We start from the raw sequence: 17,016 nt of genomic DNA, 5'->3' as shown, positions 1-17,016 counted from the left end.
CCTGCTGTGTAATACTGTAGAGTAATAGTATGAAACCTGCAGAGTAATAGTATGAAACCTGCGGTGAAATACTGCAGAGTAATACTATGAAACCTGCTGTGTAATACTGCAGAGTAATACTATGAAACCTGCTGTGTAATACTGCAGAGTAATTCTATGAAACCTGCTGTGTAATACTGTAGAGTAATAGTATGAAACCTGCTGTGTAATACTGCAGAGTAATACTACAAAACCTGCGTTGTAATACTGCAGAGTAATACTATGAAACCTGCTGTGTAATACTGCAGAGTAATACTATGAAACCTGCTGTGTAATACTGTAGAGTAATAGTATGAAACCTGTGGTGAAATACTGCAGAGTAATAGTATGAAACCTGCTGTGTAATACTGCAGAGTAATAGTATGAAACCTGCTGTGTAATACTGCAGAGTAATAGTATGAAACCTGCTGTGAAATACTGCAGAGTAATAGTATGAAACCTGCTGTGTAATACTGCAGAGTAATTCTATGAAACCTGCTGTGTAATACTGTAGAGTAATAGTATGAAACCTGCTGTGTAATACTGCAGAGTAATACTACAAAACCTGCGTTGTAATACTGCAGAGTAATACTATGAAACCTGCTGTGTAATACTGCAGAGAAATACTATGAAACCTGCTGTGTAATACTGTAGAGTAATAGTATGTAACCTGCGGTGAAATACTGCAGAGTAATAGTATGAAACCTGCTGTGTAATACTGCAGAGTAATAGTATTAAACCTGCTGTGTAATACTGCAGATTAATACTATGAAACCTGCTGTGTAATACTGCAGAGTAATAGTATGAAACCTGCTGTGTAATACTGCAGAGTAATAGTATGAAACCTGCGGTGTAATACTGCAGAGTAATACTACAAAACCTGCTGTGTAATACTGCAGAGTAATAGTATGAAACCTGCGGTGTAATACTGCAGATTAATACTATGAAACCGGCTGTGTAATACTGCAGAGTAATAGTATGAAATCTGCTGTGAAATACTGCAGAGTAATAGTATGAAACCTGCTGTGTAATACTGCAGAGTAATAGTATGAAACCTGCTGTGTAATACTGCAGAGTAATAGTATGAAATCTGCTGTGTAATACTGCAGAGTAATAGTATGAAACCTGCTGTGAAATACTGCAGAGTAATAGTATGAAATCTGCTGTGTAATACTGCAGAGTAATAGTATGAAACCTGCTGTGTAATACTGCAGAGTAATAGTATGAAACCTGCTGTGTAATACTGCAGAGTAATAGTATGAAACCTGCTGTGAAATACTGCAGAGTAATAGTATGAAACCTGCTGTGTAATACTGCAGAGTAATAGTATGAAACCTGCTGTGTAATACTGCAGAGTAATAGTATGAAACCTGCTGTGTAATACTGCAGAGTAATAGTATGAAAGCTGCTGTGTAATACTGCAGAGTAATACTACGCAACCTGCTGTGTAATACTGCAGAGTAATTGTATGAAACCTGCTGTGTAATACTGCAGAGTAATAGTATGAAACCTGCGGTGTAATACTGCAGATTAATACTATGAAACCTGCGGTGAAATACTGCAGATTAATACTATGAAACCTGCGGTGAAATACTGCAGAGTAATAGTATGAAACCTGCTGTGTAATACTGCAGAGTAATACTATGAAACCTGCTGTGTTATACTGCAAATTAATACTATGAAACCTGCTGTGTAATACTGCAGAGTAATATTATGAAACCTGCAGAGTAATACTATGAAACCTGCGGTGAAATACTGCAGAGTAATACTATGAAACCTGCGGTGAAATATTGCAGAGTAATAGTATGAAACCTGCTGTGTAATACTGCAGAGTAATAGTATGAAACCTGCTGTGTAATACTGCAGAGTAATACTATGAAACCTGCTGTGTAATACTGCAGAGTAATATTATGAAACCTGCAGAGTAATACTATGAAACCTGCGGTGAAATACTGCAGAGTAATACTATGAAACCTGCGGTGAAATATTGCAGAGTAATAGTATGAAAATGCTGTGTAATACTGCAGAGTAATACTATGAAACCTGCTGTGTAATACTGCAGAGTAATACTATGAAACCTGCTGTGTAATACTGTAGAGTAATAGTATGAAACCTGCTGTGTAATACTGCAGAGTAATACTACAAAACCTGCGGTGTAATACTGCAGAGTAATACTATGAAACCTGCTGTGTAATACTGTAGAGTAATAGTATGAAACCTGCTGTGTAATACTGCAGAGTAAAACTACAAAACCTGCTTTGTAATACTGCAGAGTAATACTATGAAACCTGCTGTGTAATACTGCAGAGTAATACTATGAAACCTGCTGTGTAATACTGTAGAGTAATAGTATGAAACCTGCGGTGAAATACTGCAGAGTAATAGTATGAAACCTGCTGTGTAATACTGCAGAGTAATGGTATGAAACCTACTGTGTAATACTGCAGATTAATACTATGAAACCTGCTGTGTAATACTGCAGAGTAATAGTATGAAACCTGCTGTGTAATACTGCAGAGTAATAGTATGAAACCTGCGATGTAATACTGCAGAGTAATACTACAAAACCTGCTGTGTAATACTGCAGAGTAATAGTATGAAACCTGCGGTGTAATACTGCAGATTAATACTATGAAACCTGCTGTGTAATACTACAGAGTAATAGTATGAAACCTGCTGTGAAATACTACAGGGTAATAGTATGAAACCTGCTGTGAAATACTGCAGAGTAATAGTATGAAACCTGCTGTGTAATACTGCAGAGTAATGGTATGAAACCTGCTGTGTAATACTGCAGAGTAATAGTATGAAAGCTGCTGTGTAATACTGCAGAGTAATACTACGCAACCTGCTATGTAATACTGCAGAGTAATAGTATGAAACCTGCTGTGAAATACTGCAGAGTAATAGTATGAAACCTGCTGTGTAATACTGCAGAGTAATAGTATGAAACCTGCTGTGTAATACTGCAGAGTAATAGTATGAAACCTGCGGTGTAATACTGCAGAGTAATACTACGCAACCTGCTGTGTAATACTGCAGAGTAATAGTACGAAACCTGCTGTGAAATACTGCAGAGTAATAGTATGAAACCTGCTGTGAAATACTGCAGAGTAATAGTATGAAACCTGCTGTGAAATACTGCAGAGTAATAGTATGAAACCTGCTGTGAAATACTGCAGAGTAATAGTATGAAACCTGCTGTGTAATACTGCAGAGTAATAGTATGAAACCTGCTGTGTAATACTGCAGAGTAATACTATGAAACCTGCGGTGTAATACTGCAGAGTAATACTATGAAACTTGCTGTGTAATACTGCAGAGTAATACTATGAAACCTGCGGTGTAATACTGCAGAGTAATACTATGAAACCTGCTGTGTAATACTGCAGATTAATACTATGAAACCTGCTGTGTAATACTGCAGAGTAATAGTATGAAACCTGCTGTGAAATACTGCCGAGTAATAGTATGAAACCTGCTGTGTAATACTGCAGAGTAATAGTATGAAAGCTGCTGTGTAATACTGCAGAGTAATAGTATGAAAGCTGCTGTGTAATACTGCAGAATAATACTACGCAACCTGCTGTGTAATACTGCAGAGTAATAGTATGAAACCTGCTGTGTAATACTGTAGAGTAATAGTATGAAACCTGCGGTGTAATACTGCAGAGTAATACTACAAAACCTGCTGTGTAATACTGCAGAGTAATAGTATGAAACCTGCGGTGTAATACTGCAGATTAATACTATGAAACCTGCTGTGTAATACTGCAGAATAGTAGTATGAAACCTGCTGTGAAATACTGCAGAGTAATAGTATGAAACCTGCTGTGTAATACTACAGAGTAATAGTATGAAACCTGCTGTGAAATACTGCAGAGTAATAGTATGAAACCTGCTGTGAAATACTGCAGAGTAATAGTATGAAACCTGCTGTGTAATACTGCAGAGTAATAGTATGAAACCTGCTGTGTAATACCGCATAGTAATAGTATGAAAGCTGCTGTGTAATACTGCAGAGTAATAGTATGAAACCTGCGGTGTAATACTGCAGAGTAATAGTATGAAACCTGCTGTGTAATACTGCAGAGTAATAGTATGAAACCTGTGGTGTAATACTGCAGAGTAATACTACAAAACCTGCTGTGTAATACTGCAGAGTAATAGTATGAAACCTGCTGTGTAATACTGCAGAGTAATAGTATGAAACCTGCGGTGTAATACTGCAGAGTAATAGTACGCAACCTGCTGTGTAATACTGCAGAGTAATAGTACGAAACCTGCTGTGAAATACTGCAGAGTAATAGTATGAAACCTGCTGTGAAATACTGCAGAGTAATAGTATGAAACCTGCTGTGAAATACTGCAGAGTAATAGTATGAAACCTGCTGTGTAATACTGCAGAGTAATAGTATGAAACCTGCGGTGTAATACTGCAGAATAATAGTATGAAACCTGCTGTGTAATACTGCAGATTAATACTATGAAACCTGCTGTGTAATACTGCAGGGTAATAGTATGAAACCTGCTGTGTAATACTGCAGAGTAATACTACAAAACCTGCTGTGTAATACTGCAGAGTAATAGTATGAAACCTGCTGTGTAATACTGCAGAGTAATAGTATGAAACCTGCGGTGTAATACTGCAGAGTAATAGTACGCAACCTGCTGTGTAATACTGCAGAGTAATAGTACGCAACCTGCTGTGTAATACTGCAGAGTAATAGTACAAAACCTGCTGTGAAATACTGCAGAGTAATAGTATGAAACCTGCTGTGAAATACTGCAGAGTAATAGTATGAAACCTGCTGTGAAATACTGCAGAGTAATAGTATGAAACCTGCTGTGAAATACTGCAGAGTAATAGTATGAAACCTGCTGTGTAATACTGCAGAGTAATAGTATGAAGCCTGCTGTGTAATACTGCAGAGTAATAGTATGAAACCTGCGGTGTAATACTGCAGAGTAATAGTATGAAACCTGCTGTGTAATACTGCAGAGTAATAGTATGAAACTTGCTGTGTAATACTGCAGAGTAATAGTATGAAACCTGCGGTGTAATACTGCAGAGTAATAGTATGAAACCTGCTGTGTAATACTGCAGATTAATACTATGAAACCTGCTGTGTAATACTGCAGAGTAATAGTATGAAACCTGCTGTGTAATACTGCAGAGTAATAGTATGAAACATGCTGTGTAATACTGCAGAGTAATAGTATGAAACCTGCTGTGTAATACTGCAGAGTAATACTACGCAACCTGCTGTGTAATACTGCAGAGTAATAGTATGAAACCTGGTGTGTAATACTGCAGAGTAATAGTATGAAACCTGCAGTGTAATACTGCAGAGTAATACTACAAAACCTGCTGTGTAATACTGCAGAGTAATAGTATGAAACCTGTGGTGTAATACTGCAGAGTGATACTACAAAACCTGCTGTGTAATACTGCAGATTAATACTATGAAACCTGCTGTGTAATACTGCAGAATAGTAGTATGAAACCTGCTGTGAAATACTGCAGAGTAATAGTATGAAACCTGCTGTGTAATACTACAGAGTAATAGTATGAAACCTGCTGTGAAATACTGCAGAGTAATAGTATGAAACCTGCTGTGAAATACTGCAGAGTAATAGTATGAAACCTGCTGTGTAATACTGCAGAGTAATAGTATGAAACCTGCTGTGTAATACTGCATAGTAATAGTATGAAAGCTGCTGTGTAATACTGCAGAGTAATACTGCGCAACCTGCTGTGTAATACTGCAGAGTAATAGTATGAAAGCTGCTGTGTAATACTGCAGATTAATACTACGCAACCTGCTGTGTAATACTGCAGAGTAATAGTATGAAACCTGCGGTGTAATACTGCAGATTAATACTATGAAACCTGCTGTGTAATACTGCAGAATAATAGTATGAAACCTGCTGTGAAATACTGCAGAGTAATAGTATGAAACCTGCTGTGAAAAACTGCAGAGTAATAGTATGAAACCTGCTGTGTAATACTGCAGAGTAATAGTATGAAACCTGCTGTGAAAAACTGCAGAGTAATAGTATGAAACCTGCTGTGAAAAACTGCAGAGTAATAGTATGAAACCTGCTGTGAAATACTGCAGAGTAATAGTATGAAACCTGCTGTGAAAAACTGCAGAGTAATAGTATGAAACCTGCGGTGTAATACTGCAGATTAATACTATGAAACCTGCTGTGTAATACTGCAGAATAATAGTATGAAACCTGCTGTGAAATACTGCAGAGTAATAGTATGAAACCTGCTGTGAAAAACTGCAGAGTAATAGTATGAAACCTGCTGTGTAATACTGCAGAGTAATAGTATGAAACCTGCTGTGAAAAACTGCAGAGTAATAGTATGAAACCTGCTGTGAAAAACTGCAGAGTAATAGTATGAAACCTGCTGTGAAATACTGCAGAGTAATAGTATGAAACCTGCTGTGAAAAACTGCAGAGTAATAGTATGAAACCTGCTGTGAAATACTGCAGAGTAATACTATGAAACCTGCTGTGAAAAACTGCGAACTAAGAGCAGCAACATTTGTTCAAGGTCAGTAAATACAACAGAATCAAATGTGTAGATTTGTGGAAATGAAGGATTTAAGTGAAAATACCGTAAACATGATCGAAAACATTTAAAAACAAATAAAAACGATGTCACATTTAATTCCAAAATTTATCAAATAAAGTCATACAAATGTTAAGAATGAATAGTGGTAATTAATGCACTTGGTACAAATCCATCGAGTGAGCAGGAGTCAACGAAGAAGAAAAATAAAACCTTCCTAAAAATCTCTGCTTGTGCCTCAACTGTTGCTACATGAAGAGTGTGAGGTTGGATTCCTGCGCTGCTCAGGGGCGTCACAAGAGTGAGAGGTTGGATTCCTGCGCTGCTCAGGGGCGTCACAAGAGTGTGAGGTTGGATTCCTGCGCTGCTCAGGGGCGTCACAAGAGTGAGAGGTTGGATTCCTGCGCTGCTCAGGGGCATCACAAGAGTGAGAGGTTGGATTCCTGCGCTGCTCAGGGGCGTCACAAGAGTGAGAGGTTGGATTCCTGCGCTGCTCAGGGGCGTCACAAGAGTGAGAGGTTGGATTCCTGCGCTGCTCAGGGGCGTCACAAGAGTGAGAGGTTGGATTCCTGCGCTGCTCAGGGGCGTCACAAGAGTGAGAGGTTGGATTCCTGCGCTGCTCAGGGGCGTCACAAGAGTGAGAGGTTGGATTCCTGCGCTGCTCAGGGGCGTCACAAGAGTGAGAGGTTGGATTCCTGCGCTGCTCAGGGGCGTCACAAGAGTGAAATGACGGAACCATGTCTGGAGTTAAAAGATAAAACTTGGTTTCTTGATAAAACGTGAACATGGACGCAGCTTTGCTACCGAATGATTTTAAAATCCCCTAAAATACAAACTCAAGATGAAGATGTTTGGCTGAAAAAAACAACTTTTACTGCTTCAACGTCACTTTGAAACCAACGAGTTGCTGCACCGACCAGGAGGCAGCCAAGTACACGGTCAGCAGGCGTGTGGCGATCAGAGCGACTGACTCATAAAAAAAATAAAAGTTTGTACATTCTTACTGTGTTGTAAGAATCCTGGTGTGTGTTGTGTGTCTGGGATTGTATGTGTGTGAATGTGTCCGTGTATATTTGAGTGTGTGTGTGTGTGTATATATGCATGTTTGTACATGTGTGTATATGTGTGTGTGTGTACACACAAGTGTGTACATGCGTGTGTGTGTGTGTGTATGCGTATAGATGTTTGACTGTGTGTGCATGCGTGTGTACATGTGTTGAGTGTACGTACATGTATGTAAGTTTGCGTGTACATATGTGTGTGCGTGTACATATGCGTGTGTGCATGTGTGTACATGTGTGCGTGTGTGTACGTGTGTACATGTGTACATGTGTGCGTGTGTGTACATGTGTGCGTGTGTGTACGTGTGTACATGTGTGCGTGTGTGTACATGTGTGTGTGTGTACATATGTGTGTACATGTGTGTGTGCGTGTACACGTGTGTGCGTGTACATGTGTGTGTGCGTGTACATGTGTGTGTGTGTGTGTGTACATGTGTGTGTGCATGTACATGTGTGTGTGCGTGTACATGTGTGTGTGCGTGTACATGTGTGTGTGCGTGTACATGTGTGTGTGTGTGTGTACATGTACATGTGTGTGTGCGTGTACATGTGTGTACATGTGTGTGTGCGTGTACATGTGTGTGTGTGTACATGTGTGTGCGTGTACATGTGTGTGTGTGTACATGTGTGTGTGCGTGAACATGTGTGTGTGTGTGTGTACATGTGTGTGTGTGTGTACATGTGTGTGTGTGTGTGTACATGTGTGTGTGTGTGTGTACATGTGTGTGTGTGTGTGTGTGTGTGTGTACATGTGTGTGTGTGTGTGTACATGTGTGTGTCCTGCTCCTCTGGTTCAGGTGCTGATCGCTGCGGCTCAGTCAAGCTTCTTCCTACAACTCTAGGCTAGTCCTGCTAGCCTGACTGGCTCGTCCGGCAGTTCATGAGTCTGGAGGTCCAGAGCTGAGGGTCAGAGTTCAAATCCAGCCGAGGAGGAGCAGGTTCTCCAGAGAGTTCTTTCTCCTCGGTGGAGGAGCAGAGATGGTGGCGACGTTCCAGCTCTTCTTCTCGACAAACGAGAGGAAGTTCAGTCCTTCACGTCACTGCTGGCTGAGACGACCGAGGTCTTAAGAGGTGAGACGAGGTCTCTTCCTGGGAGACTGTTCCTCCTCCTCCTCGTCCTCCTCCTCCTCGTCCTCGTCGTCAGGGTAGTCCACCAGACCCACCAGAGCCGTCTGGAGCAGAGGAGGTCAAGAGTGAGTTCAAGAGTGAGTTCAAGAGTGAGTTAAAGTGTGTATGTGTGCGTGTTTTAAAGTGTGTGTGTTAAAGTGTGTGTGTTAAAGTGTGTGTGTTAAAGTGTGTATGTGTCTGTGTTTTAAAGTGTGTATGTTAAAGTGTGTATGTGCGTGTGTATGTTTTTCCAGTAAACGTAGGGATACTCGTCCTTCCTTATAAAGTGTCAGCAGGAAGTGGTTACCTTGACGACGGGTGTTGCTGGCAGGGAGACGGTCTTGACGCTGGAGGAGGAGCTGTTGTTGGGAGTGACGGCTTGAGTGACAGGTGGGATCCCGGAGCTCTTCCCGTTGTTGGCACCGTTGGCGGCTCCTGTGAGGAGAACCGTGAGTGAAGGAAGGAAGCGCGAGGAGAACCGTGAGTGAAGGAACCGCGAGGAGAACTGTAAGGAGAACCGTGAGTGAAGGAAGGAACCGCGAGGGGAGAACCGTGAGTGAATGAAGGAACCGCGAGGAGAACCATGAGTGAAGGAACCGCGAGGAAAGGAAGGAACCGCGAGGAGAACCGTGAGTGAAGGAACCGCGAGGAGAACTGTAAGGAGAACCGTGAGTGAAGGAAGGAACCGCGAGGGGAGAACCGTGAGTGAATGAAGGAACCGCGAGGAGAATCATGAGCGAAGGAACCGCGAGGAGAACTGTAAGGAGAACCGTGAGTGAAGGAAGGAACCACGAGGAGAACCGTGAAGGAAGGAACCGCGAGGAAAGGAAGGAACCGCGAGGAGAACCATGAGTGAAGGAACCGCGAGGAGAACTGTAAGGAGAACCGTGAGTGAAGGAAGGAACCGTGTGGAGAACCGTGAGTGAAGGAAGGAACCGCGAGGAGAACCATGAGTGAAGGAACCGCGAGGAGAACTGTAAGGAGAACCGTGAGTGAAGGAACCGCGAGGAGAACCATGAGTGAAGGAACCGCGAGGAGAACCATGAGTGAAGGAGTCGAGTCATGAGGCTCACCTTTCTTGGCCTCCATGTACTTCTCGTAGCTGTCGGTGAAGTCCTCCTCGATCCTGCTCTTCTCTCCCGTCTCTCCGTCCTCGTCGTCCTCATCGTCGTCGTTGAACCACAGCTCCTCGTCCTCGTCCAGTGAGCGAGCGTCTCTGCGGTACCTGCCACACCTGAGCGTGAGTCACGGGGGTCACACCGGGACCTGGGACCTGGTCTACCTGTTGAGTCTCTGACTCTGCCGGTCCTTCTCCTGCTCGTATCGTCCCTTCAGGCCCTTGAAGGTCTGGACGTACTCGATGGACTCCAGGGGTTCGTAGAAGTTGTCCACGATGTGTGCGATGAGGGACTTGATGTCCTCCTGCAGAGAGAGCGTCAGGGTCCCGCAGAGAGACCTGGTCCCGCGGAGAGACCTGGTCCCGCGGAGAGACCTGGTCCCGCGGAGAGACCTGGTCCTTCAACACTCACCACTTTGATGAACTCGAACAGCTCGATGATGGCCGAGTTCAGAAGGTTGTATCTGGTTCCGTTGTCCAGCAGAGCGTTGATGACCGGCTCGAACAGGTTCCCTTTGATGATGTAGCGGTTGTAGTACTCGTCCTTCAGGCCGATGATCCTGCGCATGAACCTCAGAGCGCCTGCAGAAGATACACTTCAAGATCAACATGTGTCCAGATGTTCAACAGCAGTGTTTGGATTCTTTATATCAAAGTTAGTTTGTTGTGTTATTTTAATGAAGTGTCTTTAAGTCTGTGGTGGACAGTGTTGGATGCTGTGAGAGTGTCCAGAGCGAGCGTCCAGGAGGAGGTCAACAGGTCAAGAGGTCAACAGGTTGAAGTTGGACTAAATGGTGACAGTTGGTAAGAGGAGATCACTGGACAAACTACCGTCAATCATGATGACATCATCCTCTCAACACTGTCTTCAGTGAACACATGGAGCATCAACGCTCCTCCCATGATGCAACACTGTCTTCAGTGAACACATGGAGCATCAACGCTCCTCCCATGATGCAACACTGTCATCAGTGAACACATGGAGCATCAAAGCTCCTCCCATGATGCAACACTGTAATCAGTGAACACATGGAGCATCAACGCTCCTCCCATGATGCAACACTGTCATCAGTGAACACATGGAGCACCAATGCAACACTAATAGACTCAGGGACTCATTCATTCCTCGTGTTATTACGATGTTTAATTGTGAGTTTGGGGGCAGAAGTGAAAGTATCTTGATGTTCTATTCTATGTAAATCTTTGTCTTTGATCTTGTTCTTTATCTTTAGACTTACATTGTGTTATTTATCTTGTACTTTCTTTTTATGGGGTTAGGGTTAGGGTTAGGGGCGACATAGTTCAGATGGTAGAGTGGTTGCCTGCAGTCCAAAAGGTTGCAGGTTCAATCCCAGCTCCAGACAAGCTTGTGTCGTTGTGTCCCTGAGCAAGACACTTCACCCTGATTGCTCCTGATGGTGAACTTGGCGCAAGTGTGCAGGTGTGCAGCCTACTCCCATCAGTATGTGTGAATGGTTGAATTTCCCCTCGTGGGACTAATAAGGGATTCTATTTATAGAAACTTTTATTTTATGAATTATCGTCTTTATTGCTGTGTTCTGATTGGAAAAACAATTTCCCGAAAGAGTCCTCCTGAGGGATCACTCATGGTTCTCCTCACAACACCAGAGTCAAGTACTGGACAATACTACACATATATACTTGTTACTACACTATCACTAATCGTGATACTATCAACAAACTCTTGATGATACAGTCCGAGGTGAGACTCGTCTATACTTCAGAACCGCGGTAACAGGAAGTGACTCACATAGAGCGAGGAAGGTGTGTTTGGAGTTCATGAGCACCAAGACTCTCCGGAGCAGATCCTTGTTCATGATGTAGGTCTTGATGTGATACGTGTGATGCTCCACACAGAAGGTGAGAAGCTCCAGGATCAGAGCCAGTAGCTGCGCCGTCTGGAAATTATCTGAACGCACAAGTATTGATTACTAAAGTCACACTCGCACATCTATGACATCACACTCACCTGGACAGACAGGGTTGACCTTTGTTGACCCCTCCTGTAAATCTGCAGAGAACAAGAGTCGTCAGTGAAGTGACAGGTTCAGGTTATGAAAGACCATCCTCACCTTTTGTGTTCTTGTCATGTGCAGTGTTGGCCAGCAGGGGAGCCGTGAGCACGTGCATGCAGTACTTGTAGAAGAAACTGAGGAATTCCGTCTTTTCCGTTTTCTAAAGAAGACGAACACGCCGGCGTTAAGAGTCTGTAGAAGGTTCACATCATGCTGAACTCACATTAGTGGAGGCCAGCATGTTCTCAGGGTCGATGAGCGTCCGTAACAAACCCATGAGCTGAACAGCGCCGCCCAGCTCTGGGTCCGAGTCACAAATCATCTGCTTGATCACCACGTTAATCAAAAGCACATCCTGGAGGGAAAAACAAACAAGTTTATCAGTATCTTCTGAAAATACTAGAATTTCACATCAAGATCCATCCATCCATCAAAAGCAGCAATACCCAAATTTTGAAAATACCATAGTTGGCTCCCCCTAGAGGCAAAACGGGTATATGTACTGTTACTAATATACACTTGAAATAACCTAAAAAGTTTTGAATATCACGTTGTAAGAGACATGTTTCCGTTTCTTAATGTCCATAATATGACATAGAAAACTAAATCAAAGTAATTTTAAGGCCAAAGATTGTAGAAACCCGTGGAAGCGAGTACGTTACACAACATTGATTCACCAACAATAACATTTGTTTTACAAACAAAATGCATCGTCCAACCTTGATAGTTTCATAATGATGTGAAGCGACAGCTTTAAATGATACGTTTGAGAAATGATGCGCAAAATGATGAAACCTAAAATAAATACCACGGACACGCGTGTGTCGTCTTATGTGTCATAAAAGTTTTGTTTTCGAGTGATGGTTCAACACGTACGTCATCGGTCTGCTGAGGCTCCTGCATGACGAACTCTCGCACCATGGAGGGGCTGAACTCCACCAGGTAAGAGAAGATGTCTGTGGCTGCACCTCTCACCTGCAGGTCGTCCATCCCCTGAGAAGATAAAGAGTCAAACACTGGGCTGCACAGGGAGAAGGACTCGGACTGTACCATGACGATCTCAAGAGCCGGTAGAATGCCAAGATTTGCCAGAGTTTTGAAGAACGCGTCCCTGTTTTGTGGCTGCAACGTTTGTGAAAACGCACAGAATTCCTTGACAAAGTTCACCTGCACAAGAAAGAAAACAACCGTGAAGTGCCTGATTCATCCAAAGCAAAACACAACTTCTACAACATCCCCTTTCTCTGCTCTTCTTCTGATACCTCAGGAGTGGAATAATGATCTCTCGCCTCGTGTCGAAGATTTAATCAAGAAAGAAAGTTAAGTCTTATCTAGATATCTTAAGGCACAGAATCGATAGTAAATTTACTATATTTTACTTTTAAATGTTTTTGTAACATGTGTTTTTTAGCAACATCGAAGACTTCTGAATGCAAAAATATATTATAATAAATTGAGATGAGAAAAGATAAACAGCAGGAATAAAAAATTAACAACAAACATTTAATTTCATAACCAACAACTTACAAGTTCTCTTCTTTTGCTGTCTTCTGTGGCTTCATCCGTTAACTGTGCAAAAACCTCTGTGAGGAACTTCTCATCCTCCTGAAGCAGAAAAGAGTGTTTAGAAAAAGTATTAAAAATGTGAAACATAATCACTCAGATGAGATGCCGTTTGATTTTTTTGCCCAACATAGAAACTTGGTTTTAAATATTTTGTTTATCCATTTGGTGACTAAACATGGATTTTCTGACTTAAACAAACCTAAAGGATTCTTCTTAATGGTTCACATCATGACCTTCACGTCCGTTCTGAAGGCGTTGATTCTTACCTGCAACATGCTGACGATGTCCACTTTGTTGAAGAAGATGAAGGAGGTGAGTGTAGAGAGAAAGTTCTCTTCAAACACTGATGGCGTTGGCAAGATAATGTCCTGGATATACTGGACCCGATAGGTTTGGTGGATTTTCTGCCTCAGCTCAGAGTCCGTGATGGGGATCACTTCCTTAAATTTTGCCGTCTTGGTCAAAAACTCCCGATGTCGTTTAGGCTGAACAAGCGCCGGGTCGTACTCCAGGCAGCCCACCACCTCCATAATACAGTCGTCGGAAAACATCACCTCAAACAGTGCTGCTTTGTTGAGGAACAAGACCCCGCGTACAATCTCATAGAGGTGATGGAGACCTTCCCTGTTGTCCAGGTCCTCACATACTCTGAAGAGACCCAGGAGTTTCTTCAGATAGCCCTCGCTCATTAGAGCCAGAGCCAGTTTTTCCCTTCTGATGGGAGAGGAGAGCACAGACGTCACCAGGTCAGCAATCTCCTCCAAACGACTGAGTTCACAGGGCGGGAGCTCCACTAGATGACTCGTCTCTGGGATCTCCTCAAACCTCTCCTCCTCTGACTCGTCGATGGGATCATGTGTGATGTCCAGAGCAGGGTCTTTCCCTTGCACCTGAGAACACCAGGTCAATAATGGAAAATATTAGGCTAAAAACAGCAGGTATCATGTATATTGTTAAAAAGAAACGTATTGGACGATATGGAGAACATGTCAATCAAACGGGTATAAACAGTACCTGGCAAATCTTTTCCCAAATCTCATCACAGCCAGCTTTTTCCTGGAAACTCAGAGCCAGGTCATAATTATCAGCTTCTGACCAAACAATGAGGGTGTCCTGAAGGACAAGAAAAATGAATGAGCAAATTTATTTTAAAATTAGTTTCAGACAAATAAACTTCAATATAGAATTAGTGGAGACTGTTTGTGTCAACGTCTCGATAAAATATACTCGTACATCAGAATTTTTAATCACATAAATAATTTTGTTTAAATATTGACTCATTCCTTGAGGCAAAGCAACATTAGCCGAGGATTCAATGATGCAAACTGTTTTTGAGTAAATGTTTGGATAACTAAAGAAATATTATTCAGGGACTCAAAGTCATGGATTTTCAAGGTTTTTCTTCATAATCAAGTAACACTGGACATACTTTTAACCACCTGTAATCACTTCTTGTTTTCCTTTATCAAACCAAATCAGGTCATGAGCTGAGCTACGAGCCAACAGGAAAATGTCTGTTGACTCTTGACAGTTAAACTATGAAGATCAATCACACTCGATTACAAAAATTAAAGAAAATATAATATTTAACTAAACACGATTTACATCTTTGCCCGAATTTGGTGCCGAAGACTTTTTGAATCTCCTGAACATCAGGTTCTCTTACTGGATTTATTCTACTATTCTTTTTATTTCTTACACGGACAATGGCGTAATTTCATGCATCACACATATGTGCATTTTATACAATTATAAAATACAGATTAGTCATTAAATTTCACATGCCAAAAACTGCAGAATTCCTGAAGAGTCAATCGTAACCTGAATATTACGACGAAACATTCCTGAACAGTTTTTGATACCAAATAATTATGTGTAATTCCGCCATTTTAAAGGAAAACGTATAAACCGTGAAAACTAGTAGCTATTAAATAAAACATGTTGATAAACCACTGAACTGGTGAGTAAATACAACAACTTTAAAGTCTAAGGAAAAGAAGAGAGAGTTTCCTGAGACTTGCCTGTTGTTTCTGATATGCAGTGTCGGGGCTGATCTTCGACTCCAATAAAAGGGATCCTGAACAAACAAACATTGGAGGAACTTTCATTATGGAACAGATTTAGTGTCAACAAGCACTTCTGGTCGTTCAACTGCATCTTATAGTCGGGCTCGATGACTCACAGCATCAAAGACAGTGTTGTATGAAAGAACGTTTAATGTTTCTTTTTAAAGCTTAAACACGATCATTTCTTTAGACTTTTCGAGGCCCGAGGCACAAAAAGCAAGCGTTTCCATCATCGTTTTCACTGAGAGTAACATTCCTGGAGCAGTGGACCGAACATTGTCAAATATTAGCTATAAAAGTGAGTAAATACTTTTGAATCAAAGTCCTGCGCTCGACCAGAGGAGCTGCCTTTAGCACAGCGAGGCTAACCAGGGACATTAGCATGCTAACAGAAGAGTGGCTATGCTAACACGGACTTACCATCAGATTCGGCCCGCACTAGAAGAGATATCCCCTTAAGTCGTTCAACAAAGGTAGACGAAACATGTCCTGTACCCCGATCGTCCCACTGTCGGTCCTCGTTTAGTGTATAAACCTTGACTCTCCGCCGAGTGTCCGACATGGTGGAGTCGGAGTGGGAGCTAGCACGATGCTACCAGGCTAGCACGATGCTACCAGGCTACCACATCAGCCGCATGTTACACAACAAGCGCCGTTAAATGAGCTCACGAGAGAAGTTGAAGCTGTTGCTCCCTATTTGAACAACATATTAGGCTCTCGAGCGGAGAGTCAGGAGCAGTAAATCACGGGTTTTCCGTCTAAAAGAGAGCACAACAACTCCGACGGCCTCCTTGCTAACGTCCACAATCCGCCATCTTGTAATACGATCTTGTGTTCGTTTTCCTCCCGGACGTCCATCAAAGCTCGAACAACATCCTGTTTACATGTTGCTTTTAATCTTCGTGTTTTAATAATCAAACAACTATCGTCTGTGGAATAATGTTTAAATAATATTAAATCCTGTTTATCTGTTTTAGGTCATTTTCAAAGAACACACTTGAAGGAAGGATTTTTATGATCAATATAAAGATTCTTACAATTGATCTTTCTTCCCATGTTAGGATGAAGAGAAACATCCAGTGGTTGAATAACACGAGCAAATATACGCTAAGAGTTGTAGGTAATTAACTCTTTTAAAATACACAATATAAATAAGTAAGTAATTTTTATTTGTATAGCGCTTTTCCAGGCAGGGAAATACATATTTCTTTATTTAAATACACCTTTATATGGAGTGTATTTAAAAACACATTTCAATATATGCTGTTAATTATTTTTTCTTGATCTATTTTGCAAAAATGATTACCTTATTGAGCCTGACATTCTTTATCTTACAGATGAAATGATTCCGTTTTTTTCTTCCATGTACATTCTGCAGACTATTCTTTTCAAACCAGCTCCACACAGAGTCTCAAACAAATCATCGTTAATCATCTTATCTTTTAAGATAATGTGTCAC

The 17,016-nt window shown here is 41.7% G+C and overlaps 1 protein-coding gene across 1 annotated transcript; it reads right to left on the bottom strand.

Annotated features, from left to right (window-relative positions):
- Positions 1-6,693: 6,693 nt before the first annotated feature.
- Positions 6,694-16,372, bottom strand: ppp4r3b (protein phosphatase 4, regulatory subunit 3B). The gene is made up of 16 exons (XM_087802002.1): positions 15,978-16,372; positions 15,513-15,568; positions 14,506-14,604; positions 13,758-14,381; positions 13,453-13,530; positions 12,976-13,092; positions 12,802-12,918; positions 12,149-12,280; positions 11,983-12,085; positions 11,880-11,921; positions 11,661-11,819; positions 10,302-10,471; positions 10,055-10,194; positions 9,846-9,997; positions 9,080-9,207; positions 6,694-8,837 (listed from the first exon to the last, which is right to left on the bottom strand). The coding sequence occupies exons 1-16, from the start codon at positions 16,117-16,119 to the stop codon at positions 8,730-8,732; spliced, it is 2,367 nt and encodes a 788-aa protein (XP_087658128.1). The 5' UTR covers positions 16,120-16,372; the 3' UTR covers positions 6,694-8,729.
- Between the last annotated feature and the right edge of the window lie 644 nt (positions 16,373-17,016).

The sequence above is a fragment of the Callionymus lyra genome, chromosome 11 (genome assembly GCF_982586985.1).
Source record: "Callionymus lyra chromosome 11, fCalLyr1.hap1.1, whole genome shotgun sequence".
Taxonomy (NCBI): Eukaryota; Metazoa; Chordata; class Actinopteri; order Syngnathiformes; family Callionymidae; genus Callionymus; species Callionymus lyra.
Note: the sequence above shows the minus strand (reverse complement) of the source record. Positions and strands in the feature narration are given on the sequence as shown.

What these genes read in the sequence shown, in the direction of transcription:
- ppp4r3b (XM_087802002.1), bottom strand. Translation starts at nt 16,119, where the DNA reads ATGTCGGACACTCGGCGGAGAGTCAAGGTTTATACACTAAACGAGGAC. An exon ending in AGCCTCAGCAGACCGATGAC is followed by an intron (nt 12,281 to 12,801) that starts GTACGTGTTGAA and finishes TTTTCCCTCCAG; the next exon opens with GATGTGCTTTTGATTAACGT. An exon ending in GTACATGGAGGCCAAGAAAG is followed by an intron (nt 9,208 to 9,845) that starts GTGAGCCTCATG and finishes TTCTCCTCACAG; the next exon opens with GAGCCGCCAACGGTGCCAAC.